Raw genomic sequence first — 16,560 nt, 5'->3', positions numbered from 1 at the left:
CACAAAGACATTTATTTTCATTATTGAGGTATAAAAGGTGACATAACATGGTTTGCACTTAATAAAATAATTGCTTAACAACTCATAAGACTTGAAAATTAATACATTTGCAAATAACAAAAATAAAATGGAAAAAACTTTCTCTTAAGACATTTTAACATCATTGTAAGATTTTAGATTTCATTAGATGACATTAAATAGTTTAAAATAGTCTTTTATTTTAAAACATGGTATTATTTTTACAAATCCAGTCATGCAAAAAAAATTCAGAAAACTAATAGGATTGAAATGTATCTTTCCCTATTAAATCATTCATTCACTTTACATCCCAAATATTGCCTGCCTTTCTTCAGATTGTTCATCACACAGTTCCTTGCCAATCCCCCCCAATCCCTTTTTCTACTGGGAGAATGAAGGGCTCTTCTGGGTATCTTCCCTGCCCTGGCCCTGCAGGGATTATGTCTCTGCAGGGATAGGCACATCCTTTCCCACTGAGGCCAGAAAAGGCATCCCAGTTAGGTGAATGGGAACTACAGGTTGGCAACACATTTAGAGAAGTACCCTTCTCCAGTTTGTTGGGAAAACTTTATGAAGAGGCAAGCTTCACATTGGCTACATACATGCCAGGGCCCCAGTGTATCCAACCTGTGCATACTTTTTGGATGGAAGCTCAGCATGTGAGAGCTCCCAAGGGACCTATGTTAATTGACTCCTTTGTTAGTCTTCCTGTGGGGTTTCTATCCTATCTAGATTACACAAATCCTCCCTCAAAACATCATAAGACACCCTGAGCTTTGTGAAATGTTTGGCAGTGGGTTTCTGCCTTCAGAGTTTCAGCTGGGTGAAACCTTTCAGAGGATAGTTATACAAACCTCCTCCTGTCTAGTATAAGATAGTATCATTAACAGTATCAGAGATTGCTGCTTGACTATGGGCTGGGTCTTAAAATTGGACCACAAAATTGGAAAATATAATAGAAATAGATAATTTTCTAGATAGACACAACTTTACCAAAGTTAAATCAAGTCAGATAAACTATTTAAATAGTTCTATCACAGCTAAGAAAATAGAAGCAGTCATTAAAAGTCTTATAGCCAAAAAAAGCCCAGGCCAGATGGTTTTAGCATAGACTTCTACCAGACTTCCAAGAAGAGATAATGTCAATACTCAAACAATTCCACAAAACACAATCAAAGGGAACATTGCCAACTCATTTTATGATGTCTCATTCACCCTGATACCTAAACCACACAGTCTCAACAAAGAGAATTTCAGACCAATCTCCCTTATGAATATTAATGCAGAAATGCTCAATAAAATAGTCATACCCAAATCCATGAACATATAAAAATATCATTCACCATGATCAAGTAGAATTCATCTCAGGAATGCAGAAAATTCAACACTGTATTCCAGCATGTTAAACAAAGTTGAAAGAAAAAATCACACGAACATCTTTTTAAATGCCAAAATGCCTTTGCAAAAAGTCATCACCTCTTTTGGATAAAAGTCTGGGCAGATCAGTAATACAAGTTGCAGTACTGAACATGATAAGGAAATTACACTCTTTACCATAGCCAAAAATAATAAAATATCTTCGTATAACTCTAACCAAGTAAGTGTAAAACCTATATGACAAAAACTTCAAGAAACTGAAGGAGATATCAGAAGAGAAAAAGATCTCCTATTCATGGAGCCTGTAGGATTAGCATATTAAAAGTGGTCTGTGGTGAAAAAACCTCATGGGGGGAGTGGGGGTTCAGCAGTGGGGTGCCCACAGCAGTCTGACAGGGTCCCGGGCAGGCTTTCCACAGCTGCCAGCAGAGGTCCCACATTCACAGCAGTCACCGTAGGCTGGCCAGTGGCTGCCTTAAGAAGGTTCAGGCCCAGAAGACATGTAGAGTCCAGTTTTCCAAAGCTTTTATTGTTCATTGGCATGGTAAATGGGTGTAGATGTTTCACACTCCCCCAAAAGCCAGGCTCCCCTGGATTTTATAGGGAGGGGGCAGAAGGGAGGGAATAACTTAATTAGCTATGCCCACAGGCCTTTAAATAACTCATTAATATTTAAATCTCTGGAGGTGGAGAACTGTTAATCACGCCCTCTATGTGACTGAAGGGTGCAGGTTAAATGGATTTACCTCTCGTCCAAAGCCTGACATACCACTCTCTTTTCTTTCATAAAAGGAGGGGCAACTCTGCATCATGTGTAGTCTGTAAGGTGTAGGTTAATAAGAGATGTGGACCACACAGTGTAGTCTGGAATCCGGGAGCATGGGGAGATAATTGCCGTCCCTGACAGGCAATGTCCTGTTGGGTCCCCAGTTACCTCAAACCCAGCACTCTACTGGGGAGACCAAACCATCTCTTTACAACCCAACATCTCACTCTCTTTTACTGGAAATTTTGGATGAAGGAGTCAAATGAAAACACTATGTAGGCCGGAAGGTGTAGCATAACTAAGTCAAGGGTAATGGTAATTGAGGGTATGGTGGGGACGGCAAGGAATCATTGAATCAATTAAATATAGGTTGTACAGTTTGAGGGTAATGACATCTGATTAATCTAAATAGACATTATGTTTTCCTCACTAACATGTAACTTTAGCTATGGGACTTCAGCAAAAGAGTTCATCTGCAGCTGGAAGGTCTGGATCTGTCTTCTGTAGTGAGTATCTCTGGGTTTTGGTGTATATCTCTGGAGTTGGTGTGGGTCTCTGGATCTCAGCATGCTCTGGGGTCTTCAGTCAATCGAGGTGGCTGGAAGAAGGCAGCTTGGCAGGTTCCAGGAGGTGGCACTGTCTCTGGATCTCAGCATGTCTCTGGAGTCTGCAGTCAGAGTCAGACGAGGTGGCTGCAAGAAAGAAGCTTGGCATCTCAGGCAGGTTCCAGAAGATGGTGTGGACTCTGTAGGATCTGTGGGTATATCTGTAGGATAATCACAACAGGGAAGCAGCATCTCTGGAAGAGAGATGTCTGTAAAGGCTGAATATTGAACATTAAACTGCTTGGGAACAAGCACATCATGGTCTGTCATTAAGATCCTAGAAAAGCAAAGGTTTTTGAGGAATTTTAGTCTTGGAAGGTATCTTTGAGTCTGTTTTTGGATGGCTGAGGGAGGAAAACATCATGTTAATTATGTATCTGGTATTGGCCGCAATACTTTGTCTGTAAAAAAAACTAGTTGTTAATTAAGACTCAAGAAATGGTGATCAGTATGCTGACTTACCCTGTGGAAGTAGATTTGATGGCTTTTGAACCTTGAAGAAATTATAAAGGTTGAAAAAATGTTGGACATATATAACGAGTGTTAGAGAAAAAAAAGAAGCATTAAAACAAAAAAAAAACAAGAAAATTTTTGGTTGGGAAGCACGAGCAATATTGCTTTAGGTATTTCTGTTAGGAAGAAAAGGAAATGTTTAAAATTTTTGGTTGAAAATAGGTTGCAGGTCTTCCTGTTGGGGAGAAGAAGCAGTGGGGGGAGGGGCTTGTTCAGCCGTGTGGTTGCTGTTCTGACACGTGGTGGCTGGATGTTTCAGCAGAGAGGCCCCCTGTGTTCCCCGTTCTTTTTTCTCAGTCAGTATATTTTAAATGTAGAGAAGAAGAATAAAGGCCAACTTTGAAGAAAGTTTAAAGCAAGAAGCATTGGGGCTTGATAGGACAGTTAAGAGTCAGAAAAAGTGAGAGTCTGTGTCTACGGGAAAGACATGTAGAAGTTGGACTGGGGCCAGGCAGCTTTTGAGCAAAAGTGTCAGGTAGCACAGGGGCAAAGGATGTAGGCAGGATTTTAGATCTGCTGTTTTAGGCAAGCTGGCTAAGCTAAGTAGCTTTAGCCAGCTGTAAATGACTGGGGGGAGGGTAAGCATAAGCTTGCTAAGGAACACAGGGCTGGGTAGCAAGCAGGGTCCTGCCCTGTTGCTTCAGGCAAGCAGGCTAAGCCAAATAGCTGTAGCCTGTTGCATATAACAAGGTATCAGGGGAAGATGTTACCTGGCAGGGTGGTAGGGACTAGAGTTTGGAGCTGGCGATCTTCAGAGAGAGAGGGGACAGTCTCAGCCGCAAGAAGGAGTCTCTCAACTAAGGGAAACAGTCATAGAAAGAGGGTTACAGCAGGCATGGTGGCTTGAAGGACAGCTGTTAGCTGTGAAGGAGCCCTCAGTGGAGCTGGGGGGGGAAGGGAAGATTGAGAGGCTAGGAAGCCACCACTATCTTACCCTTGAGCTGGAGAACATGTGGGGAGAGAGACCTAGTCTTTTTGCACTAGGCAGGAGTTAGACTATAGCTAAGAATCAGAAAGAGAGAAAGAGGGGATAGGGTAGACAGAGAGATGTTACTCATGGTTTTTTGCAGGCACCAGCAGGGGGCGCTTGTGGATCTGGCTCGCACACATTGTCCACCACCTGTGGGAAACAATGTAGGCTCATGGGTGGGTCCACGAGTGTGGATCTCTGTTGTGTCACTGGTCTGCACCATTCTTTGTCAGGGGTGGGAGTCTCAGGAAGACTGGGTCTAGCGCAGAGGAGCAGAGGCTAAGGAGGGGTGCTCACACTGCACCAAGTGGACTCAGCAGGGCTTGCACTTGGGCAGGGAATGAACTCAGCTTGATTTTAGCAGGGCCTGGGGACTGTGGGTGCGCATGGTGACAGGTCCATGCGCTGAGATTTGCCGCCATCTGGGGTCTCAGGACACTGGCAGGATGAAGGCAGGGAATGCATGGACATGCACTGAGAGAGGACCAGGAGAGTCCCTGGCACCACACCTTGCAGTAAGTATACTTGCTTAGCAGAGTCAGCCAGGATGGTTCTTGTAGATGCCTGTGTGTTCGTGCCCCACGCTGGGCATGCCAGCTGTGGAAAAAATAACTTCACAGGGGGGAGGGAAGGGGAGTCTGGCAGTGGGGTCCTACATTGGTCCAGCAGGGTCCCAGGCAGGCCTTCCACACTGCTGGCAGAGGGTCCCACATTCACATAGCTGCCATGTGTGGGCCGATGGCTGACTCAGGAAGGTTCAGGCCCAGGAGACACATGGAGTCCAGTTTTCCAAAGCTTTTATTTTTCATGGCATGGTGAATGGGTGTAGATGGTTCACACTCCCCCCAAAAGCCAGGCTCCCCTGGCTTTTATAGGGAGGGGGAAGAGGGGAGGGAATAACTTAATTAGATATGCCCCTGGCCTTTAGATAACTCATTAATATTTAAATCTCTAGAGGTGGAGCCCTGTTAATCACGCCCTCTACATGACTGAAGGTTACAGGTTAAATGGAGTTACCTAGTCCAAAGCCTGACAGTGGCCATCTTATCAAAAACAACCTACAGTTTCAGTGCAATATCTATCAAATTTCCAACACATTTATTGGTTCACCTTAACAATTCATAATGTCATATGGAAAAACAACAACAACAGCAACAGCAAAACAAAAGAAAATAACAACAACCAAAAATGAACCCAACAAAAAAATACAAAAAAACAAGATAGCTAAAACAATTCTGTACAATTCAAGAGCTTTTGGAAGTATCACAACCCATGACTTCAATTTTTGACTACTGTTAAGCAGTAATGCATGTGTCTACAACTTTCTGTATAAATACATAACAGTCCTGATAAACCTTTGATACACCACATAGAATAGGACTTCCTTCTCACCCTATCAATATATCCCAGAACCTCTGCAAATATAGATTTTCAATATAAAATCTGATTCTGTGTCTAAGACACTAATGGAATTCCATGTGGACCAAAACACTAAAAGGAAAAGGTGACACTGTGTTTCTACAGTGAAACCTCTTCTCTTTTACTGTGGAATTTCATTTAAAACAACCTTCTTTGTTATAACTTTCATAACTTATAGTGGCTACTTGAAGAATGGCAATCTTCTTAAGTGATGTCAGCTTGCTTCCAATAGACATATGTTGCATGTTTTCTTTAATGTGTGAATGATAAATTTTAAACTTTTATATATGCATTTCAATCCAGCTAACACAGAGTTTATGTACCTAGTAATAGAACAGAGATTATCCAAGAAAAAGGAGGTCGAGTATAGTATTGTAATGAATAAAAGAGGAATGTAGATTGTGATGGGAATGGAAGAAATGGTTAAAGGTGAGAATACGGTAAGGAACAAAGAACATTATGGCCTTTGTAAAAGCCTTATGGAAACCTCTATTGTAAAAGCTTCCTCGAGTATGTAAATATAAAATAGGAATTTAAACGAAGTCACAATAAAATGGTAGACATAATTCCATGACTAAATATTTTAAGTCACCAATAAAACCTCCAGTGTCAGGAATAGGTTATTTCACTTTGAGTCATTGGCCAAAAAAGTTCCATAAGCTGGCCTCCAAACAAAACTAACCACCATAGGCTATTTCGATAGCATAGTTAACTCTCTACAATATAATGTTATGGGCCTAATGACAAAGACACTATTACTTATGTAAATGAACATGGAGAAACAGAGCTGATGTCGAAATACAATCTTCACCCCTACTGAGTAGTATTCATGGTACTGTATGTACCGTGTTATAATAGGAGGAAACTAACCATCAATATCAATTAGCAGCAGATCCCGGGAACTACAACAGTGACCTGACAGGAGATATACTGGTATAATAGTATAACAAAGGTTATGTGATTAACCATCATATTTTGCTTGGATTCAAGGCCCACTGGTTGACCTAGAATTTATAGAAGGCAGTGCTGAAGAGTGAAGAAATGTCAGATTATATCGTTCATGTAAAATCACCTATTATTCTGCTAAAGGAATACTGTAATAAAATGAGTGCTAAAGAAATACTGCTATATACATAGATTAGTGCTTCACTCACACCCATCATGAATGTGTCTTCTTAAGTACATGGCAATTATAACACAGAACCACACAATTGGACAATATACAGAGTCTGAGAGACATTTAAGTACTAAGTCCTAAATAGGATGATTCCATCCAACTGCTCCACTCAAAGCATGGGAATCTATGTAGAAGATGGGGGAGAAATATTATAGGAATAGAGAAGTTAGATGACTCTTAGGAAACACTGTCCTTCAGACACAATAGGACTGATACCACAGTAAAGCTCAGAGCGTCTTTGACAGAGCACACAAATCCTAAACACTAACAAACCAGAAAATATGCTAGGATTGTAACAGTGTAGTGGACCCAAAGAATCACCACTAACCAAGAAGTTATTTGCAAATGATATCTGCTAGGCAATAGAAGTTCATATTTGTACAATGGCATATAATTGGGCATATTCATCACACTCAATGGCATGCCCCTTGACCAGGAATAGGTGGGCAACACAGACATAACACCATTTATTCATTTTGTATTTTTGTCTTTCTAAAGTTTGAATGTTTTATGGTTTTTTTGTACACATGCACATGGAGAAAAATGAATGCACATCAAGTTGGGTGGGTAGTGATGTGAATAGCATTGGGAATGGAAAACTTGATGAAGGTCAAATTCCTCACCAAAGTATACAGTATGAAGAAACTTTTAAATTAATAAGTGAATTAGATGAATGGCATATTAAAACTTCTCGCATATGAAAGGGATATTAGCCTTCATTTGTCTTTAAAATTATTTGTCTCAATTCCAGTTCATTGCTCATAATCTACCATTCTTCTCTGGTGGCCATGGAAACATCAGAATTTCTAGAGTCACAGCTGGTGGTCACTAATATTTGTTCTTAATACATACAACACACAAAGAGGCAAGTGTTTTATATTTTGCATGTAGATTTTATTAACCATTTTCAATTTCAAAGGCCACTGATATGATTAGGCTATTTCTTGAAAGCATTTCCATGTGAGAAAAATTCTTAATAATATCATAATGCAGGAAGCCTTTTATGATTTTTGAGGACTCAGGAGACTATACTCCCCATTATTTCTGTGTAGTTTCCAGAGTAGTATGTAACTTAGCATCTCTGTTTTGTTCCCCTATGTATAAAATGGGGTAATGATTGTTTGAATATTATTGGAGAGTGGGGAATATCAAATGTACTAATCCCCCTGAAAGTTGTAACTGAAGCTCAAATTGGAAATGCTTGTGTGAGGCAGGGGTTGATTTGTGAGACACTGTTATGAGCTGAAATACTTGGCTAACAGAACTTTTTTATTAAAGGTGAGGCACTTCTTGTGTGACTCTCTCTCTCTGGTCAACATTTCCTGTTATTTGGAAGATATTTATGATCTCAGCTTCTTTCAAATGGATCTCTTCACCCTTAATACACAAAGGTAACAACATCAAATTTACATGGAGTCTTGAAAATTGCATCTTTCTAAAACACATATCTATTTCATTGGATTGAGAATTGGGTGTAGAAAAAGATCTTTCCAGGCTATATCTCATTTGTCTTGTACAACAGCATTCACTACCATAATTCCAGTTCAGGTTCAAAATGCATTGCTCTGAAGATACACTGTCTCAGACCTGCCTTGCAATGGATATGGGTAGTGTTACACAAGCCAAAATCTCTTGCCAACTGATGATTTGAATCATGTTGATATAACAATCCAAGAAGCATAGCTACTTTTTTTTCTTCTTGTTAGGAAGCACATTCCACAGAGATTCCACAGAGATTGAGGAGCAAAGTTTTCTTGCAAAGATATCCAGTTTGTAGGTCCTTCAAACCTTCTATATAGTCAGAAACAATATCATTGTTTAAGTGTCTTAGCCTTCTATTTTTTATTCTCAAGTACCAATGGCATCTAGTAGGGTATATTTTTAATGAACAATAATACTACATACAAAGATATAAACTGAAAATTGTTCTAAATAACTTTGCACATTATGTATTTGGAGACTTTGGTGTTGAAGAAGACAGTTACACACAAACTGTAGTCAGGATGCATTTTACATTTCAATAAAATGACTCCAACATTCTGAAGATGGTACATTGAGTACATTGTTGGAAATGATAGAAATACCCATCATTCCTCATGTTTTACATGTAGATTTTAATTTTGCGTCACTGAAGAGAGAATTCATGTGATGACACATGATTAGATATGATATGTACATACATACAATCACAAATATGAACACATACAAAGAAATACATATAGAACTCAAGTACAGAATTTGGACATCAAGTAATATATCAAATGCATCATTTGTCATTTTTTTTGTTCTTTCAGCAGACAATATAGATGGATTTGGTGTGTTTTTAGTGATCCACTGACATAATTTAGAAGTGCAATTATTCTGAGCAATATTTCTGCTTATTACTCCCATTTCAGTTATTTATAATATTTATGTATCACAGTTGAAATAAAAATCACCATACACATGATACTGTAAATTCATGTTTCAATATTGATTTTAAGCATAAAATAGACAAAAAAAATGTACAACTCATCCAAATAGGGCAAATTGCTGTTCAAAACATCTTGTAGGGATATGCCTGCCATTTTCTTGGATTTCTAGACTTCTTATATTCTTTTCTGATGTGTGTTAAACCCTAATACATACACAGGTTATTTAAATACAACTATACAAAGGTGTAGATATGGTATGGAGTGTAGTGCTAAATATAGTGACTTGCTTTCTTTTCCCATGTTCCTTTACATTCCTGACTTTATTTTTTTCTTATTCAATTCAATATTCAGATTTTCCAAAGAGAAAGAGTACCTCTTCAAGTTGAGTGGCGTCTTTAGCAGCCTATCAGCTTTGGTATTTGAAATAGTCATTGCCAGCAACCAATTTTGGCGCCTATGGGACTTTGAAGACAATGTTGTGCAGTTTGTGTCATTTGGACTTTGGGAAGCTTATTATCCTCAAGTATTTAACATCTCAGGAACTCTAATCAAGATGTTGGTTCACAACCCTATTGATTCAACTTGGACCATTTCATGTGAATTTCAGTATGCACAGAAGCTGATAGTATGGTCTATTTTTATGAAGCTTGTAGTTCTGGTTTTCAGTGTGATAGCTTTCAAGATTAGCTGCATGAAAGACCCATTTCTGAAGATGCAGATATATTGCTTCAAGTTCTCTGCCATAGTTTTGGGTGTTAGCAGCTTCTTTACATTTGTTGCTGTGAGCTGGAACCATATAGTAGATCTTTATGGCCAAACCACTCTTGACTTTCCACCTGACTTTCCTGTCAAAAAAGAAGCCTTGAGAAGCAAACATGTTACTGCTGTGTTCCCAGTAGGTGTCCTGACTACAACCATGTCACTTTTTGGTGTGATCATGTTTCTCTCTGAGATAAGCTATTTGAAACTACAGAGTCAAGTGAAAGCCAAGTGTGTTTCCAAAGTGGCCCTTCAAGAGGCCTGAAGTGAGGACCCCTGCATTTACAACATCGGTCAGATAGCTCCTAGAAGAAATTTCTAATCAATATACAAAACTCATGTAGTCATCAACTTGTTCTAATAAACCATCAACTTTATTCTCTGAGTTTATGTTTAATACTTGTATATTATTCTACCTGACAAATGCATTTCTTTCTTTAATATTTTCACATTCTAAACTCCGAAGGTCATGATCTTGTGTTCAGATTTTTCCAACAAGCAGGAGCAGACAAATGTACTGGTGAAAGGCATGTTGCAAAATTAAACACAACTAATACCACTTGAAAGTGCTTTATGAGAAAGCTAATACCTAAATAAATATCAGTAATTATGTTCCTATGTGTATACCCTTAAGTATACAGGTGACTTGAGAGTAGAGCTAGACTTCATAGTGTTGACGTTTTGGAAAGTATTGCTATTTTCATGGAATAGGAAGGTTGTTCTGTATATAGAGAGTGGTGAACTTTCTGCTTGTGAAAAATCATAAGTGACCAGGCATTCTCAGTGTGCTCTGAGTGAAACGAGTGTTGTGGAGTTCAGAGGAAGATTTTTCCAAACTTGTTTTATTTTTGCATTACCTTCAGCATCACTGCATTCCAAATCACATCAATCTGGTAGCAAGCATAATTACCTATTGGCCAATATCACTAAGAGATATCATACCATGTTTGTCCTAATAGAATTAAAGGCATTTCATACAGGAAAAAAAATTATGCTATCTAAAATTTTTCCCTTGTCTTTAACAGTCCCAAATTTGTTTAGTAGTACAAAAACTTTTTTGTAACTCATGGCAACTTTTCAACTGTAAATCTTTGTCGGTCTTAAATTGGCTCACATATTTCTAACTTGAAGTGATACACTGCAAATGTTCCCAATATAAAAGAAGTAAAGTGGACACAGCAGGAGAAGAGCTGACAGAAAGAGATCTAAACCTATGAAGGTAAACTCCTAACAGGTCTTTTTTGTATGTATCATCTACATACAATGTATGTAGTGAAATGATGCATGATTGTTTTAGCTTCAAAGGTCTTAAAGATCCTTGGCTTTCCAGCTGTGCTGTATGTTGTATACAGCCTGCTTATTGATCAGTGTGTATTACATAAATGTATTTCTCCAAGGCACATACCTTATATTCTTGAAATCCCCATAATTATGGGGTCCCTACTGCAGAATTCACTCCACTTCTAACATTTCAGTTTTTGACCCCCTTGCAGTAACTTTAGCTCTGACACACATTATCTCAAACTGTGGTTCAATTTTTTATTACCCTATATTAGTGGATGTTCTCTTTCTTCAAATTCAATACCATGTGGAACAGGCTGACATGTTCATTTTCCAGACTGATGTGCAGTCTGGCTTGTGTTTGTTTGGTCATATGGTTTTGTTTTATTTCATTTTGTTTTTGGAAGCATGATACAAGCTACAGTCTTCTGAGAAGAAAGAATCTAAATTAAGAATAAGCCTTTATGAAATTGGCCATTGGAAAGCCTATAAAATATTCTCCTGATTAAAAACTTATATCAGAGAGCCCAGGACACTGTGCATGGTGCCACATTTGGATAAATGGTCCTGAGTTCTCAAAGAAAGTAGGTTGAAGTAACCATAATGATCATGTCAGTAAGTAGTGTGCACCCACGGTTTCTACATCAACTCTTACTCTAGATTCCTTTCTTTATGATATAAGCTCCCTTGTGTTGAACTATTAAGTTTCTGCTCTGCCTTTCTCTGTCAATCAAACTTCTTCCACAGAATCAAGCCTAATTGTGGCATCTCCATCTTAAAATTAATATAATGACATATTTATATTTCACCCATTGCCTTTATAGGTGAGATTCCAAATTACTTTCTAGTAGAGCCCCCCACTTTGTGCCTGGATATATATAGTCACATAGATCCTCCATTTTCTAAATCTAGTGAATTACACCTTAACTATACCAACCTGATTTATCCTTGTACTGCAACCCTAATTCTGGATTTAGAATACACAGCAGGTTTGCCTGGAATTCTTCTCTGAATTACTGATGAAAACACCATGCACACAATCTTAGGCATAAAACCATTCAGACAGCTTCTGCATATACTTTCATACTTTGTTTACTTTCCCTAAACTTCAGTTTTGATATGCCCCACTCATACTTCCAGACCTATCTTCCATGGACATATAAGCTACCAGCTTTACATGAAAATACAATGCACTTTTGCCTGCTAGTGTAATGCTCATTCTTCTATGCCTGAGTCCAGGTACATAGCTCCTCTAGCAGATATCCTCATGAGTACCCTCAATGATAAATTCATATTTGCAATTTCTCTGCTAAGAGGCCTAATTAAGTATGTGAAGACCAGGCAAAGGGTATGTGAAGATCAGTCAAAGAGTTTAATTTTTGAAGAAACCACCCCTTACTCAGAGGCCATGATCAGATCACACTGGAATTACCTTATTGAAAATCCCTAAAGAACAGAGGGGTCTGTGTTCATGATGTAAAGAGAATCAAAATCAAAGAAAATAAAAAAGAAAAAGAAAATCCATAAGTAAAGCCCACTCATGCTGTCTTTGCACTTCCTGTCATAGCACTGGATGTCCAAATCATGTACATGCTTTTCTTGCCCTATCTCTATAAATTTACTTGCCAGTATCATCCTTTCACATAGGCTTAACTTTAGTCACTCATATATTACCCTTGACTTCCCCTACCACAACTAAGCCTGTCTTTGCTACATTCACATTTCTTGATCTTACTCTGGACTTGTAGGTCATGAAGTGGCCTCGCACTGAACCTTGGCTAACAGAGACTTCACCACACCAGCTCCATTGAATCTTGCTTGCCAGGGTTACCCACTCATTCCCATGCCTACCTCTAGCCATGGAACTCTGGAAACAGCATTTCCTTGAAATGATGTGAGATATAAATATACATATACAATGGCCATTGTCTAAGCCTTATATTGCTATGGAATGATTGATGATTGGCATAGAGTTGTGGCAATACCCTGAAACAGCCAGGGCCCTTCCCATATTCCCAGCCCTAGCTCAGGTCATGCAGCTTCTACACTAAGTTTTTAAAATAAAATATCCTAGAGCCATGCATAACTGTACCATTTGCATTCTTCAAGATCCAGTTTTGGGAAACAGATCAAACATGCTTGCCTGATGATGTTTAGCTGAACTTCACCTTCCATTATCATCCTCATTATGCATTGCCTAGATGTTGAGCTTATGATATACAGATCTTATAGCAGCTTTGCCTTGTAAGCTCCAGAAAACATCACACTCTAGCATCAGCCTCAGAGTCCTCGCTATCATTTTGGTCACACAGTTCTCATACATGCCTTTTCTGGATAGTTCCTGCAATATTAAAATAGACTGTGCCATCAACTAATACATCATGTTCATAAGTACCTGTTGACACTGACCAAAACTTCATTTCTTAGAAGCAACACTACAGCCACCTTGATCTGGTAATTTCTATAGCAGTTTCTCTTGATCATTTCTCAAGAATAATGCTTTCTCATGCCATCTCCAGACTTCCAAATACTAGCATCAGAAGCAGAGATCATATATTTATTTGCATTATCATAATGTGCAGTAGCTCCCTGGTAAGGTCATTCAAACACACCCTGATATGGAAGTCCATATACAGATATGCAAACTCTTAAGAAACTTGTCTTGTGTTCTCCAGAGAATATGACAAGCCAGCACCATCTCCATACTCCCATATTGAGCTCTACTCTAGCAGATCCAACAATTGCTTCCCCTGTAGCATCCCATCAGAATCAAGCCTCTCTAAACTATTTGCACACCATGAAACATCTAGGTAGATGTACCTAGTAATACCAAGGTTATCTATTCATCTGTACATTACTTCTCTGCTTTTGCCATTCCCGTACTTCCAGAAGTAGCTCTGGTCAAATGACCTCTCCAGCCAGATTTCCTAGAGAGTTCTTTCTTAAACTAATACTTCTCTCTCCATATGCCTAGGCTTATCTATGGATAGGTTGACAAATCTCCATCTTTGTCTCCTAGATCCTCTGAGCCTTGCTTGCTAGTGTAGACCTTATCCCAGCCTCAAAGCTCCCCAAATTAAAGTAAATCCCACTCATGCTGTCTTTGCACTTCCAGTCTTAGCACTAGTCTTCCTCAGACAGATTCCACAGAGCTAATACTATTTGTACCATATTCATATTCCAAGCTTTAACTCTCTCTATTGTATAGCTAGTGGATAGATTTGCTAGAAATGTATCCATCAATACATTCCCTATCGCCTTTATAGCTTTAATGAAATAGGACCATTAAAAAGTTTCACAAGACAGGTTTTATTTTATCTTACACTTTTGGACTTTACACAGAAACCTGGAGGAAGGAACTGACACACAACATGAAAGTTTCTCCTTAGATTTCTACCCATGGACCACTAAGTTTACATTTTTATGTAACTCAGTATACCCTGAACAAGTGTGAACCACCTCTAGTGTGCTGAGCTTAGCCATATTATGGCCTTCTTGTACTACCCTCATTCTCTCATACTTAACTGTGAGAATGTCATACCAGTACTTTTCCCCCAGAAGTAAGCCACCTGTGAGAAATCTAATCTGAGGCCCAGCAAATGGTGTGCACTTGTTTTACAGGTATAAGTTTACATAGGCCTGAAATTGTTCATGTTCAGTTCACCAGATATATATTTATCTATACAATCTGTATATGCCATGGATTTTCTGTGTATCACTCACTATTTTTTCTGATGATGATTGCCAGAATCTCACCTTCAGGGTTATACCTATATACTATTCCCTATCTTTAAAGAAAACATTTTGCACTCACTTTCCACTATATCCCTGGAGCCAATCCTGTACATGCTTTCTCCACATAACAAGTCTTACCTAAATCCTTATTAGCAGAATGCATACATGTTCACTTTGTGGAGCTTTACTTAACCTCAACTACCAGCACCATCACATATACTGATGCCAAGCCAGAGGCCATGCAGCTCCTGGAATGTTTTTTTTCTTTTAATCTTACTGTGTTAGGAGCCACAGTGAGCGTGACAACATTCGCCATTACAAGATGGCGAGGGCATCCTGTGTTCCCACAAGTAAACAACTAACTGTGCAGGTGCAAAAGGCAAAAGCAAGCCAAAGTCACTGCCCATCCCCAGGGTGTAACATGGGGTGATAAGTGAACAGCCAATCAGAAGTGAACATGCCATTCTAGGGTACATATAGCAGTGCCTTTCCCAGGCTTTGAGTCTTTCCGCTTCTGCTGATACAAGAATAAAGCCTCGTTGTAGTAACCACCCGAACACTGCCTCACGTGTCTCTTTCGCAGGCGAAGGGGACTCAGAGAGGGGCACACAACAATTTGGTGCTGAAACCTGGGAAGGAACGAACCATTCGGCTCCGCGGGAGACACCCCTCCCCCGAGATTTGGGGAGGGTTAAAAGACTACAGGATCGAGGTACGTCTCTGAGTGGTATGCTTGGGGTGGAAGCCTTCGTTGCAAGCAGATTTTTACCCATTGCCGCCACTGCACTAGTTGGCCTCTTGCTTGTGTTGCTTTCGCTTTTAGCTTATTTGTGTTGTGAGGATCCAGCCTGCAGCACTGCTATTAGAGCAAGTCAAGATGTTTCAAGAGAGGTCCACTCCAGGCTTTCAGAAACAGAGCGTGTTAGCCGGCATCACGTCAAGGAGCCTGGAAAGGAGAAGCAGGCAAAAAAGCCTGGGCAACAGAGGCAAGCCAAGGAGCCTGGTCATAGGAAAGAGTACTCAAGAGGAACAGGGGCCACTGCAGGGCCTGTTAAGTTTAAGGGCCCTTCACCGGCTGGTGAAGAGAGAGTGGAGTTCGGGGAAACCCCCCTGTACCCCATTAAGGAGCCTACCTCCATAGACCTTGGCAGCTCCAAGGAGAGCTTAGAGGAGGAAGCAGCTGACTGTGCAAAGGATAGCCATTCTGGGATAAGACTAAGAAAGACCCTGAATCCCTCAGCCCTGGCCTTGCCTCTGGCCTATGCCCCGGGCAGTGCCTCTAATTCATTTCTCAGCCCAGGAGATCGGAGACAGCTACAGCTTGCATTTCCGGTCTTTGAAGCAACATAAGGCATCCGTGTTCATGCCCCAGTAGAATATAGGCAGGCCAAAGAATTAGCTGAGGCAGTACGTGCATATGGAATTGGGGCTAATTTTACTGTATCCCAAGTGAGAGATTAAGTACAGCTGCTATGACGCCAGGAGACTGGCAGAACACAGTGAAGGTGGTACTTAACAATATGGGC

At 39.8% G+C, this 16,560-nt stretch overlaps 1 protein-coding gene across 1 annotated transcript; it reads left to right on the top strand.

The window, feature by feature from the left end:
• The first annotated feature begins 8,207 nt into the window (after positions 1–8,207).
• Positions 8,208–10,283, top strand: LOC117695471 (uncharacterized). The gene is made up of 2 exons (XM_034486361.2): positions 8,208–8,236; positions 9,611–10,283. Exons 1-2 carry the CDS (start codon positions 8,208–8,210, stop codon positions 10,281–10,283), a joined length of 702 nt encoding a protein of 233 aa, XP_034342252.1.
• The last annotated feature ends 6,277 nt before the right edge of the window (positions 10,284–16,560 follow it).

The sequence above is a fragment of the Arvicanthis niloticus genome, chromosome X, assembly GCF_011762505.2.
Source record: "Arvicanthis niloticus isolate mArvNil1 chromosome X, mArvNil1.pat.X, whole genome shotgun sequence".
NCBI lineage: Eukaryota > Metazoa > Chordata > Mammalia > Rodentia > Muridae > Arvicanthis > Arvicanthis niloticus.
Note: the sequence above shows the minus strand (reverse complement) of the source record. Positions and strands in the feature narration are given on the sequence as shown.